Source organism: Oncorhynchus mykiss, chromosome 7 (assembly GCF_057628025.1).
Source record: "Oncorhynchus mykiss isolate SJ-2025 chromosome 7, ASM5762802v1, whole genome shotgun sequence".
Taxonomy (NCBI): Eukaryota; Metazoa; Chordata; class Actinopteri; order Salmoniformes; family Salmonidae; genus Oncorhynchus; species Oncorhynchus mykiss.
This window is the reverse complement of record NC_143028.1, coordinates 80529473-80543552: the sequence shown is the minus strand read 5'-3', so window position 1 is coordinate 80543552 and position 14080 is coordinate 80529473. Positions and strand designations below refer to the sequence as shown.

Sequence of the window (14080 nt, the reverse complement as noted above, 5' to 3'; positions counted from 1 at the left end):
GTAATATATATATATATATATATATATATATATATATATATATATATATATATAAATTTAAAATACAAATATTTCCCCCATAAAAAAAATCTACATGATGAAAGCACACGTTATAATCTATAGTTCTTTATTTACTTCTGCAGATAACATATATGGCAATCATGCTTTTTCATATAACACCATCTAACACCATGTATTATATATTGTACATAGAATATTTTACATTAGGCCCATGAGACTGGTAGAAATATACAAAACAAGATTCTTTGACTAGACAAGTGTATCTATCTATGATTTAATTATTCTACTATTATTGTTATTGCCATCTATTATTTTTTTTTTACATTTCAGAAAGATATATATAATATGAGATATATGTGCTTTAGTTTCTGAAATAATCCTATTATTGCAGAAAACAGCAAATAATAGCAGATTTTTTTCAACATTTAGACAAAAAAAAACTCATCTGGACATTCACAGTTACATGTATAACGCAGTAGAGTTTTACAACATCATTTAAGACAGAAAACTGCAGTATGGTAACTTTATACAAAATTAATGGGAACCTTAATTCATTGCACATTTTAGTTTTATATTCTTTGCAGTGACTAAAATGACTCATTTAAACCAGATCCTTGTCATTTGTCGCTGCCATGGAAACAAACTAGTTTAATCTTTATAGAAATACAACTTTGATAATTTGTTTGGATTACTATATAATCGATCTATATATGTATATGTATATATACAGTACTAATCGGTCTTCACAGTGGGGAGAACAAGTATTTGATACACTGCCGATTTTGCAGGTTTTCCTACTTACAAAGCACGTAGAGGTTTGTAATTTTTTTTATCATAGGTACACTACAATTGTGAGAGACGGAATCTAAAACAAAAATCCAGGAAATCACATTGAATGAATTTTAACTAATTAATTTGCATTTGCCCCACTGTATATGTATATAGTACTAATCAACAGTTTGGACAAATCTACACATTCAAGGGTTTTTCTTATTTTTACTATTTTCTACATTGTAGAATAAAAGTGAAGGCAGAAAAACTATGAAATAACACATATGGAATCATGTAGTAACCAAAAAAGTGTTAAACAAATATATAAGTCGCCTTGGCATTCTCTCAACCAGTTTCACCTGGAATGATTTTCCAATCGTCTTGAAGTTCCCACATATGCTGAGCACTTGTTGGCTTCTTTTCCTTCACTCTGTGGTCCAACTCCTCCCAAATCATCTCAGTTTGGTTACTACATGATTCCATATGTGTTACTTCATAGTTTTGATGTCTTCACTATTAATATACAATGTAAAAAATTAAGAAAAACCTTTGAATGAGTAGGTGTGTGCATATTTTTGATTGATACTATATATATATATTTATTTATTGAAAAAAACTGGATAATTAATGTTTCCTCTTTCAAAAAAAATGAAAAAGAAAAGTATAATTTCAGTAGTAATATTGGCCTATGTTTTCGGACCAGGGTAGGTTGTGGTCCATCTATAACACTTCTCTTACAGAACCTGACATAGGAAACCTGCACAGTCAGACTAGGACTAGAATGATTGACTAACAACAGACGACTGGCTATCATCTCTGTAGTTTCATCAGATAATTTGGTCACTTTTCACGACTGTTCCTGAGGTCTGGACTAATGTGGGAAACAAGCTTGAAGTTAAACAATATCTCTGGATTGTTAGAAGGAATTGTCATGCAGTCACTGCTCAAATGCTACTTCTGTGATAATAATGCTTATAGTACTGTGTTATCTGGATTGACGGGATGGGAGGGATATATATGTCTCATGTCAATAGGTTGGTAATCTTGTTTTTTTATTATTGACATGTGTATGATTTTGGTCCATCTCACTCTTACATAGAACACATCCTACAAAATGATTCTTAAAAAAAAAAAAAGTTATTGTTCTTTAGAAAACAAAGATACAATTGTAACAGTCTCTGGTATGATAATGTTAATCTGCATTTTGTAATAGTCATACCGAATGGGAAGCTTTGAGATCCACACTGGAACTTTGTGCTTTTCAAAGGAAAATAAGTAAAGGGGTAAAATAGTGGTAAAAATGGCCGCATCTTGGAAAACAGTGATAATATTATATACATAGATTATGGAGATTTGGCCTTTTCAGGTTGCACTATCCCATAATGGTCATTGTTTATAATTGGTCAATATTCAATTCCACTATGCATCTTTAATTTTGCATTCATTTCACTACTTTCTGTAACACATTCCATTCCTTTTTCTATATTTATTTTAAATACAAACACATATGAATTATAATCTATATATAACCTTTTTACAATAATTGTATTTTTAATAGATTAATTTAAGTAAATATCTTAAATTAGCACAGTAGTGTTGAATCATATTGGGCCTCCGAATTTAAATTACAATTCAAATTACAGTAATTTTCTAGGTAATAATTTCAGAAAAGACTGTTTTGCATATGAAATAGAACCGTTGCCAATAACATCATGCATGTCCTGTAACATAGCCTTTCTTCATTCTGATCTGGCTAGTTAATCTACCTTTCTTCATTCTGATCTGGCTAGTTAATCTACCTTTCTTCATTCTGATCTGGCTAGTTAATCTACCTTTCTTCATTCTGATCTGGCTAGTTAATCTACCTTTCTTCATTCTGATCTGGCTAGTTAATCTACCTTTCTTCATTCTGATCTGGCTAGTTAATCTACCTTTCTTCATTCTGATCTGGCTAGTTAATCTACCTTTCTTCATTCTGATCTGGCTAGTTAATCTACTTTACCTTTCTTCATTCTGATCTTAATCTACCTTTCTTCTTTCTGTTTTACTCCTTTTTTTTTTTTACAAACCAACAAAAATAAAATAAAAACATTTTTAAAGAAAAAAAAGAAAACAAAATAGTAATCAGGTTGGTCACATGTTTCCCCTGGAGGTAGGTGATTAGATAGACATCGAAGTCATTTTTTCATCTCAAATAGAACACTTTTCCCTATGTAGTGCACTACTTTAGACCAGGGCCCAGAGGGAATAGGGTTCCATTTGACAAGGGCCCAGAGGGAATAGGGTACCATTTGACCAGGGCCCAGAGGGAATAGGGTTCCATTTGACCAGGGCCCAGAGGGAATAGGGTTCCATTTGACCAGGGCCCAGAGGGAATAGGGTTCCATTTGACAAGGGCCCAGAGGGAATAGGGTACCATTTGACCAGGGCCCATAGGGAATAGGGTTCCATTTGACCAGGGCCCATAGGGAATAGGGTACCATTTGACCAGGGCCCAGAGGGAATAGGGTTCCATTTGACCAGGGCCCAGAGGGAATAGGGTACCCTTTGACCAGGGCCCAGAGGAAATAGGGTACCATTTGACCAGGGCCCAGGGGGAATAGGGTTCCATTTGACCAGGGCCCAGAGGGAATAGGGTTCCATTTGACCAGGGCCCAGAGGGAATAGGGTACCCTTTGACCAGGGCCCAGAGGAAATAGGGTACCATTTGACCAGGGCCCAGAGGGAATAGGGTACCATTTGACAAGGGCCCATAGGGAATAGGGTACCATTTGACCAGGGCCCATAGGGAATAGGGTACCATTTGACCAGGGCCCATAGGGAATAGGGTACCCTTTGACCAGGGCCCAGAGGAAATAGGGTACCATTTGACCAGGGCCCAGGGGGAATAGGGTACCCTTTGACCAGGGCCCAGAGGAAATAGGGTACCATTTGACCAGGGCCCAGGGGGAATAGGGTACCATTTGACCAGGGCCCAGAGGGAATAGGGTTCCATTTGACCAGGGCCCAGAGGGAATAGGGTACCCTTTGACCAGGGCCCAGAGGGAATAGGGTTCCATTTGACCAGGGCCCAGAGGGAATAGGGTTCCATTTGACCAGGGCCCAGGGGGAATAGGGTACCATTGGACCAGGGCCCAGGGGGAATAGGGTACCATTTGACCAGGGCCCAGAAGGACTAGTACCTATATGAAACACTATCTATATTGGCCCTGGTCAAAAGCAGTGTAACTACATAGGTAATTGTGTGCCATTTGAGACGAATCCCTTGGTTGCGTTTCACCTTGATTACGTTGTTTTCTGCAGAGAGTTTGCCCTCGAGGGTTTAGGATGTAGTAACAAGGTTTAGATGTAAGCCTCTTCAGTGGCCAGGTTCTCTGCTTCTGCTGCAGTCTGCTCAGGGCCGTTCTCCTGGCGTTCTCCTTTCACCATCATCGGGGGCTGGATCATTATTCGCAGACGCTGCAATGTGCGAGAGAACGACACGTTTATTTTTTTTTTTTTAAACGCCCGTGGTGCTGGATTCTTTAGGCTTTCACGAAAGAAAGAAAGAACAAACAAAGAAACGATACGATTCAACAACAACAACAACAACAACTGCAGTCTGCTTGTTGACATATGTAGCCCTTTCCTGCAGTCAAATTATCTACTGGCCTCATGGGTGGAATGTTATTCATATTTTTTTCATAATTACATTTTTTTTTTTTTAAACATTATTTTAAAAAAAAAGACTCAAAAAATCCAGTGTTTCTATGTCAAACGGTGTTGTTATATTTCAGTCTTCTGTGATGTATATTAAGTGTAATATTGGGAGGCAAACTCAAAATGTAATACATTTCAACTCTGTATCTGACATGGTACAGGTATCTTCTTCCTTTTTTTAGGCACATGTGTAGATTTGTTTAGGACTGCCAAGAAACACTCTGCGTGACCCTGATTTAGCCCACTGCAGTAAATGAAGCTTTCACATTGCTACCATCGAATATCATGTTATTATGCTACACATTGTATCATGATCCACTAGATAGCTAGCTGTCTCAGTGTCTGCCAGAACCTACTTCCATCTGTTGCTTGACACATACTAATCAAGTGAACTGATTGCTACAATTTAGGCAATCAAGACTCCACTGACTGACACAAAAGGGGCTGACAGCTGCTCGTCTCGTTGCAAGTGACGACTGCAGCAGCGCCTCCAACCGAACCGACAATTACGGATCAGCCTTTCACTGCAAGTTGCAGCTGAACAGCGATCACGTGACTGACCGGACTCATACTCCTTCCTCTCTGTGACCTTTTTCAACTGAATATCTATGTCTATTTCTATGTCTATCTGTCTGTCTATGTCTCTTTCTCTATGTCTGTCTATGTCTATGTCTACATGTCTATTTCTATGTCTATGTCTATATGTCTATTTCTCTGTCTATTTCTCTATGTCTATTTCCCTGTCTGTCGATTTCCCTGTCTATTTCTGTCTATTTCTGTCTATTTCTATGTCAATGTCTCTTTCTCTATGTCTGTCTATGTCTATGTCTACATGTCTATGTCTATATGTCTATTTCTCTGTCTATTTCTCTATGTCTATTTCCCTGTCTGTCGATTTCCCTGTCTATTTCTATGTCAGTGTCTATTTCTCTATGCCTATTTCTATAGCTATGTTTATTTCTATGTCTATTTCTATGTCTATGTCTGTTTCTATCTCTATTTCTCTGTCTATTTCTCTATGTCTATTACCCCTGTCTATTTCTATGTCTATTTCTACGTCAATTTCTGTCGATTTCTATGCCTATTTCTGTCTATTTCTATGTCAATGTCTATTTCGATGTCAATTTCTATGTCAATTTCTCTATGTTTAATTCTGTCTATTTCTACAGTGCATTCGGAAAGTATTCAGACCCCTTGACTTTTTCCACATTTTGTTATGTTTCAGGCTTATTCTATATTGATTAAATAATAATTTCCCTCATCCATCTGCACACTATACCCCATAATGACAAAGCGAAAACAGGTTTTTAGACATTTTTGTAAATGTATTTAAAATAAAAAAAACAGAAAGACCTTAATAAGTATTCAGAACCGTTGCTATGAGACTTGCAGGTGCATCCTGTTTCCATTGATCATCTTTGAGATGTTTCTAGAACTTGATTGGAGTCCACCTTTGGTCCATTCAATTGATTGGACATGGTTTGGAAAGGCACACATCTGTCTATATAAGGACCCACAGTTGATAGCGCATGTCAGAGCAAAAACCAAACCACGAGGTTGAAGGAGTTGTCCGTAGAGCTATGAGACAGGATTGTGTCGAGGCACAGATCTGGGAAGGGTACCCCCAAAAAAAGATTCTCTGATCTGAAAATAGCTGTGCAGTGACGCTCACCATCAAACCTGACAGAGCATATTTTAGGTGTGCAAAGCTTGTAGCGTCATACCCAAGAAGACTCGTGGCTGTAATCACTGCCAAATGTGCTTCAACAAATTACTGAGTAAAGGGTCTGAATACTTATGTAAATGTGATTTCAGTTTTTTATTTTGTATAAATTTGCGAACATTTCTAAACCTGTTTTTGCTTTGTCATTATGGGGTATTTTTTGACCTGAAAACGTCTGTCTAGCAATGATCAAAATCCAAGAATTTTGAAATAGAATAATGGGCAACGGGAGTGGGAAGCTCTTAGAGATTTACCCAGAAAGAGTAACATCTGTAATCTCTGGCCAAAAGTGATCCTCTTTAAATTATTGACTCAGAGGTGTGAATACTTATGTAAATTAGATATTTCTGTATTTCATTTTCAATACATTTTTAAACATGTTTTCCATTTGTCCATGTGGGGGATTGAAGGGAAAAAAAACAAGATATTTAATCAATTTTGAATTCAAGCTGTAACACTACAAAACATGGAATAAGTCAAGGGGTTTGAATAATTTCTGAAGGCACTGTATATGTCCAAGTCTAATGTCATGCTCAAGACATAACGCTCAAGCCATAATGGGAAACATTTGCTGTCCTCAAACTTGGCTTTTACTATGTCTGTGAGAAGGCAACGATTATTTATGCAGATTAAGATAAAAACAGTAATCGCCAGCAGCAATATTCCAAACTTGTTTTTGGATTAAGTGCCTTCCCATCTACTTAAAATACTACAAAATCCAAACTCTGCTGCAGGCCATTGGTCCTTCGAGCCGGATCTCTTTCGGAATCACATGATATGGTTATTTTGGGAAGCTTTTTTTTGGATTTGTGAGGGCTGAGCTGTTTTGTGGATACAAAATGGCCACCCGATGACTCTGAATATACAGTATGTGAGCTCTTGTAACGCCAGAATAGTGGGTTCGATTCCAGGGAACACCCGGATTGCGAAATACAAAAAAAATGTCAAAGTTGATTTGGATAAAAGTGTCTCCTTTTTAAAATCTTTACTAATGACAACTAAAAGTTACATCACTTCCGGTTAAAGCCACTGGCTTTGAATAAAAGCAGAGTTTCTATGTATGTGGATAACTCAACACTATACACGTCAGCTACTACAGTGACTGAAATGACTGCAACACTTAACAAAGAGCTGCTGTTAGTTTCAGAATGGAGGAATGCACTTGTTCTAAATATTTCCAAAACTAAAAGCATTGAATTTGGGACTATTCATTCATTAAACCCTAAACCTCAACTAAATATTGTAATGATTAATGTGGAAATTGAGCAAGTTGAGGTGACTGAACTGCTTGGAGTAACCCTGGATTGTAAACTGTCATGGTCGAAACATATTGATACAACAGTAGCTAAGATGGGGAGAAGTCTGTCCATAATAAAGCACTTCTCTGCCTTCTTAACAACACTATCGACAAGGCAGGTCCTAGTTTCTACCTTCTTAACAACACTATCAACAAGGCAGGTCCTACAGGTCCTAGTTTCTACCTTATTAACAGCACTATCAACAAGGCAGGTCCTACAGGCCCTAGTTTCTACCTTATTAACAGCACTATCAACAAGGCAGGTCCTACAGGCCCTAGTTTCTACCTTATTAACAACACTATCAACAAGGCAGGTCCTACAGGCCCTAGTTTCTACCTTCTTAACAACACTATCAACAAGGCAGGTCCTACAGGCCCTAGTTTCTACCTTCTTAACAGCACTATCAACAAGGCAGGTCCTATAGGCCCTAGTTTCTACCTTCTTAACAACACTATCAACAAGGCAGGTCCTACAGGCCCTAGTTTCTACCTTCTTAACAGCACTATCAACAATGCAGGTTCTACAGGCCCTAGTTTTGTCACACCTGGACTACTGTCCAGTTGTGTGGTCTGGTGCCACAAAGAGGGACTTTACAATTGGCTCAGAACAGGGTAGCACGGCTGGCCCTTAAATGTACACAGAGAGCTAACATTAATAATATGTCAATCTCTCCTAGCTCAAAGTGGAGGAGAGATTAAACAGACAGCTGGGTGCATTCAACATGGCAATACCTCTCACAAATACAAGTATTAATGAATTCAAACTACTGGCACACAGCTCGAACACCCATGCATATCCCACAAGACATGCCACCAGAGGTCTCTTCACAGTTCCCAAGTCCAGAACAGACTATGGGAGGCGCACAGTACTACATAGAGCCATGACCACATAAAGTATCTCATGCAAGCATGCAAGCAGTACAATCAGATTTATAAAAAGAGATAAAAATACACCTTATGGAACAGCGGGGACTGTGAAGAGACACAAACACAGGCACAGACACATGCATACACATACCCATGCTAACACACGCACTCTACACACACGTCAACATGGATTGTGTATTGTAGATCTGTGGTAGTAGAGCAGTGGCCTGAGCTGCTGCATTTGGCAGGAACTAATGAAGATCCATAATAAACCCCAGGAAAAGTAGCTGCTGCCTTGGCAGGAACTAATGAAGATCCATAATAAACCCCAGGAAGAGTAGCTGCTGCCTTGGCAGGAACTAATGGGGATCCATAATAAACCCCAGGAAGAGTAGCTGCTTCCTTGGCAGGAACTAATGAAGATCCATAATAAACCCCAGGAAGAGTAGCTGCTGCCTTGGCAGGAACTAATGAAGATCCATAATAAATACAATTATATATATATAGTGATTGGCAGCATCTGAGAAGACAGAAGGTGATGCGTTACCTCTTTGTAATCCCCCTTGAGGTTGAGGAACATATAGACCATGTATCCAGGTATCAGGAGCATGGAGGACAGCGCCATGCACCAGCCTACTCCCTGGCCCCAGGCCGGGAACACGTAGTTGTTCATGGTGAGAGGAACCATCTGGACAGCACTGAACAGGAACACTCCCTGGAAGAGAAGACAGAAGAACAACCTGGTCACGAAACAACGGAAGCCTTAGTGCTTTATTGTGTTTATTGTCCTCTATATTGTTTATGTATTTTAAATCATCTACTAAATTCAAATCAATCAATCGACCTGGTTACATCCCAGACACAAACCAAAATCGAGCTGTTTTTTTTTTCTATACGTTGGACAGAACGGCAGCGTCCTGTAAACTCAAGTGGGGTGGTGATGTGTGTCTCTCTGTTAACAACAGCTGGTGCACGATCTCTAATATTAAGTTAGTAATTGAAGTTCCCCTCGCCTGAGTTAGAATACCTCACGATAAGCTGTAAACCATACTATTTATGAAAAAATATTTATCTATAATATTCTTAGCAGTCTATTTACCACCACAAACCGATGCTGGCACTAAGACCACAATCAATGAGCTGTTATTGGGCCATAAGCAAAGAAGAAAATACTCACCGAGAGGCGGCGCCCCCTAGTGGACGGTGATTTTAACGCAGGAAAACTGAAATCCGTTTTACCTCATTTCTACCAGGTGAAAAAAACTCTAGATCCCCTTCACTCCACACACAGAGATGTATACAAAGCTCACCGTCCATTTGGAAAATCTAACTAGTTTCAACTACCTGGCATGATGACTCCTTGCTGTCCCCAGTCCACCTGGCCGTGCTGCTGCTCCAGTTTCAACTTTTCTTCCTGCGGCTATGGAACCCTGACCTGTTCACCGGACGTGCTATCTGTCCCAGACCTGCTGTTTTCAACTCTCTAGAGACAGCAGGAGCGGTAGAGATACTATCAATGATCGGCTATGAAAAGCCAACTGACGTTTACTCCTGAGGTGTTGACTTGTCGCACCCTCGACATCCACTGTGATTATTATTATTTGCTGGTCATCTATGAACATTTGGTACCTCTCTTGTTTTTGCTAATTGGAGTTTTTAGGCTGGGTTTCTGTACAGCACTTTGAGATATCAGCTGATCTAAGAAGGGCTTCATAAATTAATTTGATTTGATTTTGATTTGATGAACTGTAGCAGGAAGTAGCAGTGACTCGCTCAATACAGATGAAGCGGATGCTAGGCTACAGGACTGTTTCGATTCATCTGATAACAGGAGTTTTACCACATCACCGGATTCATTTAATAAGTGCATCGAAGATGTCATCCCCCATATAGGTACATTTCCCAACCAGAAGCCATGGATTACAGGCAACATCCGCAACTGAGCTAAAGGGTAGAGCTTCCTCTTACAAGGAGCGGGACACTAATCCGGACGCTTATAAGAAATCCTGCTACACCCTCCGAGGAACCATCAAACAGGCAAAGCTTCAATAAAGGACGGAGATCGAATCCTACTACACCAGCTCTGATGCTCGTCGGATGTGGCAGGGCTTGCAAACTATCACATATTACAAAGGGAAACTCAGCCATGAGTTGCCCAGTGACATGAGCCTACCGGACGAGATAAATGCCTTGTATGCTCGCTTCGAGGCAAGCAACACAGAACCATGCATGACGCTCTCCGTAGCCGATGTGATTAAGAGGTTTTAACATTCACAAGACCGCAGAGCCAGACTGGTTACCAGCACGCATACTCAGAGCATGCTCTGACCAACTGGCAAGTGTTTTCACTGACATTAAAACCTCTCCCTGTCTGAGTCTGTAACACCAACATGTTTCAAGCAGACCACCATAGTGCCTGTGCCCAAGAACACTAAGGTAACCTGTCTAAATGACTATCGCCCCGTAGCACTCACGTCTGCAGCCATGAAATGCTTTGACAGGCTGGTCATGACTCACATCAATACCATCATCCCAGAAACCTTAGACGCACACCGATTTGCATACCGCCCCAACAGATCCACCGATGACGCAATCTCAATTTCACTTCACACTGCCCTATCCCACCTGGACAAAAGGAAAACCTACTTGAGAATGCTTTTCATTGACTACAGCTCAGCGTTCAACACCATAGTGCCCACAAAGCTCATCACTAAGCTGAGGAACCTGGGACTGAACACCTCCCTCTGCAACTGGATCCTGGACTTCCTGACGGGCTGCCCTAGGTTCTGAGGGTAGGCAACAACACATCCGACACGCTGACCCTCAACACGGGGGCCCCTCAGGTGTGCGTGCTTAGTCCCTTCCTGTACTCCCTGTTCACCCAATGACTGCGTGGCCACACACGACTCCATCACCATCAGTAAGTGTGCCAATGACCCGACGGTGGTGGGCCTGATTACCAATGACGATTAGACAGCCTATAGTGCGGAAGTCAGAGATCTGGCAGGTGATCGTGGACTACAGGAAAATGGGGGCCAAATACGCCCCAAATACGCCCCAAATACGCCCTGGCCCTAAATATTGCCAAACACTTCAGCCACCGTAGTCATAGACTGTTCTCTCTGCTACCACACAACAAGCGATACCAGAGCGCCAAGGCTCCTGAAGGCTCCTGAAAGGCTCTTGAACAGCTGCTACCCCCAAGCCATAAGACTGCTGAACAGTTCATCAAATGGCTACCCGGACTATTTACATTGACCCCACCCTTCTTTTGCATTGGTTCTATCTACACTCACTGGACTCTACCCACACACTCACACATACTACACTGACACGCTCACACACACACTCACACACACACTCACACACACTCACACTCACACTTTAATACTCTCACACTCTTCACATACGCTGCTGCTACTCTGTAAACTCGGTAAAGTCTATACCTGTTGTATTCGGTGCATGTGACAAATACAATTTGATTTGATTTGATTTGACCGAGGTTGTAGGAATATAGAGAGTTGTTAATGACAAAAATAGGCTGTATAGTTTGGTCTTTATTTTTGGCATTAAAAGCCCTCCATATAATAACACCAGACAGACAGCTGTATTCAGTGTGGTAGTTGGCCAAAATTCATGAATTTACATTGATTTGTAGTGCTGTGCTTTGAGAGGGTAGACAGAAGAAAGACAGAGACAGGGGAGGAGATATAGATCGAGGGAGAGAGGCGGGAGGAAGATAGAGAAGGGGGAGGAAGAGAGAGAGAAGGAGAGAGAGGGTGAAAGGAGAGAGAAGGAGAGAGAGGGGGAGGGAGAGAGAGAAGGAGAGAGGGGGGGAGAGAGAGAAGGAGAGAGGGGGAAGAGAGAGAGGAGATAGAGGGGGGAGGAAGAGAGAGAGGGGGGTGAGAAGGAGAGATGAAGGGAGAGAGAAGGAGAGAGAGGGGGAGGAAGGAAGAGAGAAAAGGAGAGAGAGGGGGAGGAAGGAAGAGAGAAGGAGAGCGAGGGGGAGGAAGGAAGAGAGAAGGAGAGAGAAGGGGGGGAAGAGAGAGAAGGAGGAGGAAAGGAAGAGAGAATGAGAGAGAGGTACTTACAGCCACAATAAGAGGAGTGAACACGACCCAACAGAGCTTCCACCACAGGCAGGGCTTGTGGCCAATCATCTCCTCAATGTTGGCAAGGAACTTATCGGCACCTACAACATACATAAGACATTTTAGTGTCAAAGGTCCTATGATGGAAGACAAGAAGCTGCAATCACTGGAAGCAGTCTTTAGATATGGAATTTGGTAGCAGTATCAGAAGCCCAGCACCCAAACCTTTTACCCAATGTCTATTACGTGGAGAACACCCCAAAGACTATTACGTTGAGAACACATCAAAGACTATTACGTTGAGAACACCTCAAAGACTATTACGTTGAGAACACCCCAAAGACTATTACGTTGAGAACACCCCAAAGACTATTACGTTGAGTACACCCCAAAGACTATTACGTTGAGAACACCTCAAAGACTATTACGTTGAGAACACCCCAAAGACTATTACGTTGAGAACACCCCAATACTTTTACACACAGAATATTGAGATGCGCCGGACAATTCTTTGTGTATCCTTTACACGTCAGTCTGAAGACATTGTCATCGGTGTCAACTTAGTGATGTCACCGTAGCTTTAACAGGAAGTGATGTAACTGAAATCGCACAAACAGGAAGCGATGTCACTGACTTACCGTAGAACCAGGATATGGAGACGCACTCGAAGAAGACCAGGAAGAGCAGGCACATTCCGCTGGCTGAGTAGTAGTCAAACAGCTTGAACACGTACAGCCCACCCTATTGGACGAAACAGGAGAGGAGAGGAGAGGAGAGGAGAGGAGAGGGGAGGAGAGGAGAGGAGAGGAGAGGAGAGGAGAGGGGAGGGGAGGGGAGGGGAGGGGAGGGGAGGGGAGGGGAGGGGAGGGGAGAGTGTTAGAGACTCAATCATTTGTTTCCTCATTTATATAATACCATTTGTTTTCATCATTTGGGCTCACATAGAACTGGTGGCATAGAGCAGGTGGCGGAATAGAACTGGTGGTGGAATAGAGCAGGTGGCGGAATAGAACTGGTGGTGGAATAGAGCTGGTGGTGGAATAGAGCAGGTGGTGGAATAGAACTGGTGGTGGAATAGAACTGGTGGTGGAATAGAGCAGGTGGTGGAATAGGGCTGGTGGTGGAATAGAGCTGGTGGTGGAATAGAGCTGGTGGTGGAATAGAGCGGGTGGTGGAATAGAGCAGGTGGTGGAATAGGGCTGGTGGTGGAATAGAGCTGGTGGTGGAATAGAGCTGGTGGTGGAATAGAACTGGTGGTGGAATAGAGCTGGTGGTGGAATAGAGCTGGTGGTGGAATAGAGCTGGTGGTGGAATAGAACTGGTGGTGGAATAGAGCAGGTGGTGGAATAGAGCTGGTGGTGGAATAGAGCTGGTGGTGGAATAGAGCTGGTGGTGGAATAGAGCTGGTGGTGGAATAGGGCTGGTGGTGGAATAGAGCTGGTGGTGGAATAGAGCTGGTGGTGGAATAGAACTGGTGGTGGAATAGAGCTGGTGGTGGAATAGAGCTGGTGGTGGAATAGAGCTGGTGGTGGAATAGAACTGGTGGTGGAATAGAGCTGGTGGTGGAATAGAGCTGGTGGTGGAATAGAGCTGGTGGTGGAATAGAGCTGG

General features: G+C 41.7%; 1 protein-coding gene and 1 long non-coding RNA gene across 3 annotated transcripts in view; both read right to left on the bottom strand.

Annotated features, from left to right (window-relative positions):
- Positions 1 to 2526: 2526 nt before the first annotated feature.
- On the bottom strand, positions 2527 to 2821 carry LOC149982694 (uncharacterized). Its single transcript, XR_016497458.1, has 2 exons — positions 2790 to 2821; positions 2527 to 2558 (listed from the first exon to the last, which is right to left on the bottom strand). It is a non-coding gene; the product is annotated as an uncharacterized LOC149982694 (long non-coding RNA).
- Positions 2822 to 2843: 22 nt separating this feature from the next.
- slc6a1b (solute carrier family 6 member 1b) overlaps positions 2844 to 14080 on the bottom strand; it is an 82748-nt gene continuing 71511 nt past the window's right edge. For both annotated transcript variants that reach the window (XM_090242064.1, XM_090242063.1), the window contains exons 12-15: positions 13108 to 13210; positions 12470 to 12570; positions 8926 to 9093; positions 2844 to 4251 (exon numbers count right to left, since the gene is read on the bottom strand). In XM_090242064.1, the coding sequence (XP_090098190.1) occupies positions 4135 to 4251; positions 8926 to 9093; positions 12470 to 12570; positions 13108 to 13210 (489 nt within the window). In that variant the 3' untranslated portion in view covers positions 2844 to 4134. The remainder of the gene's footprint in view (positions 4252 to 8925; positions 9094 to 12469; positions 12571 to 13107; positions 13211 to 14080) is intronic.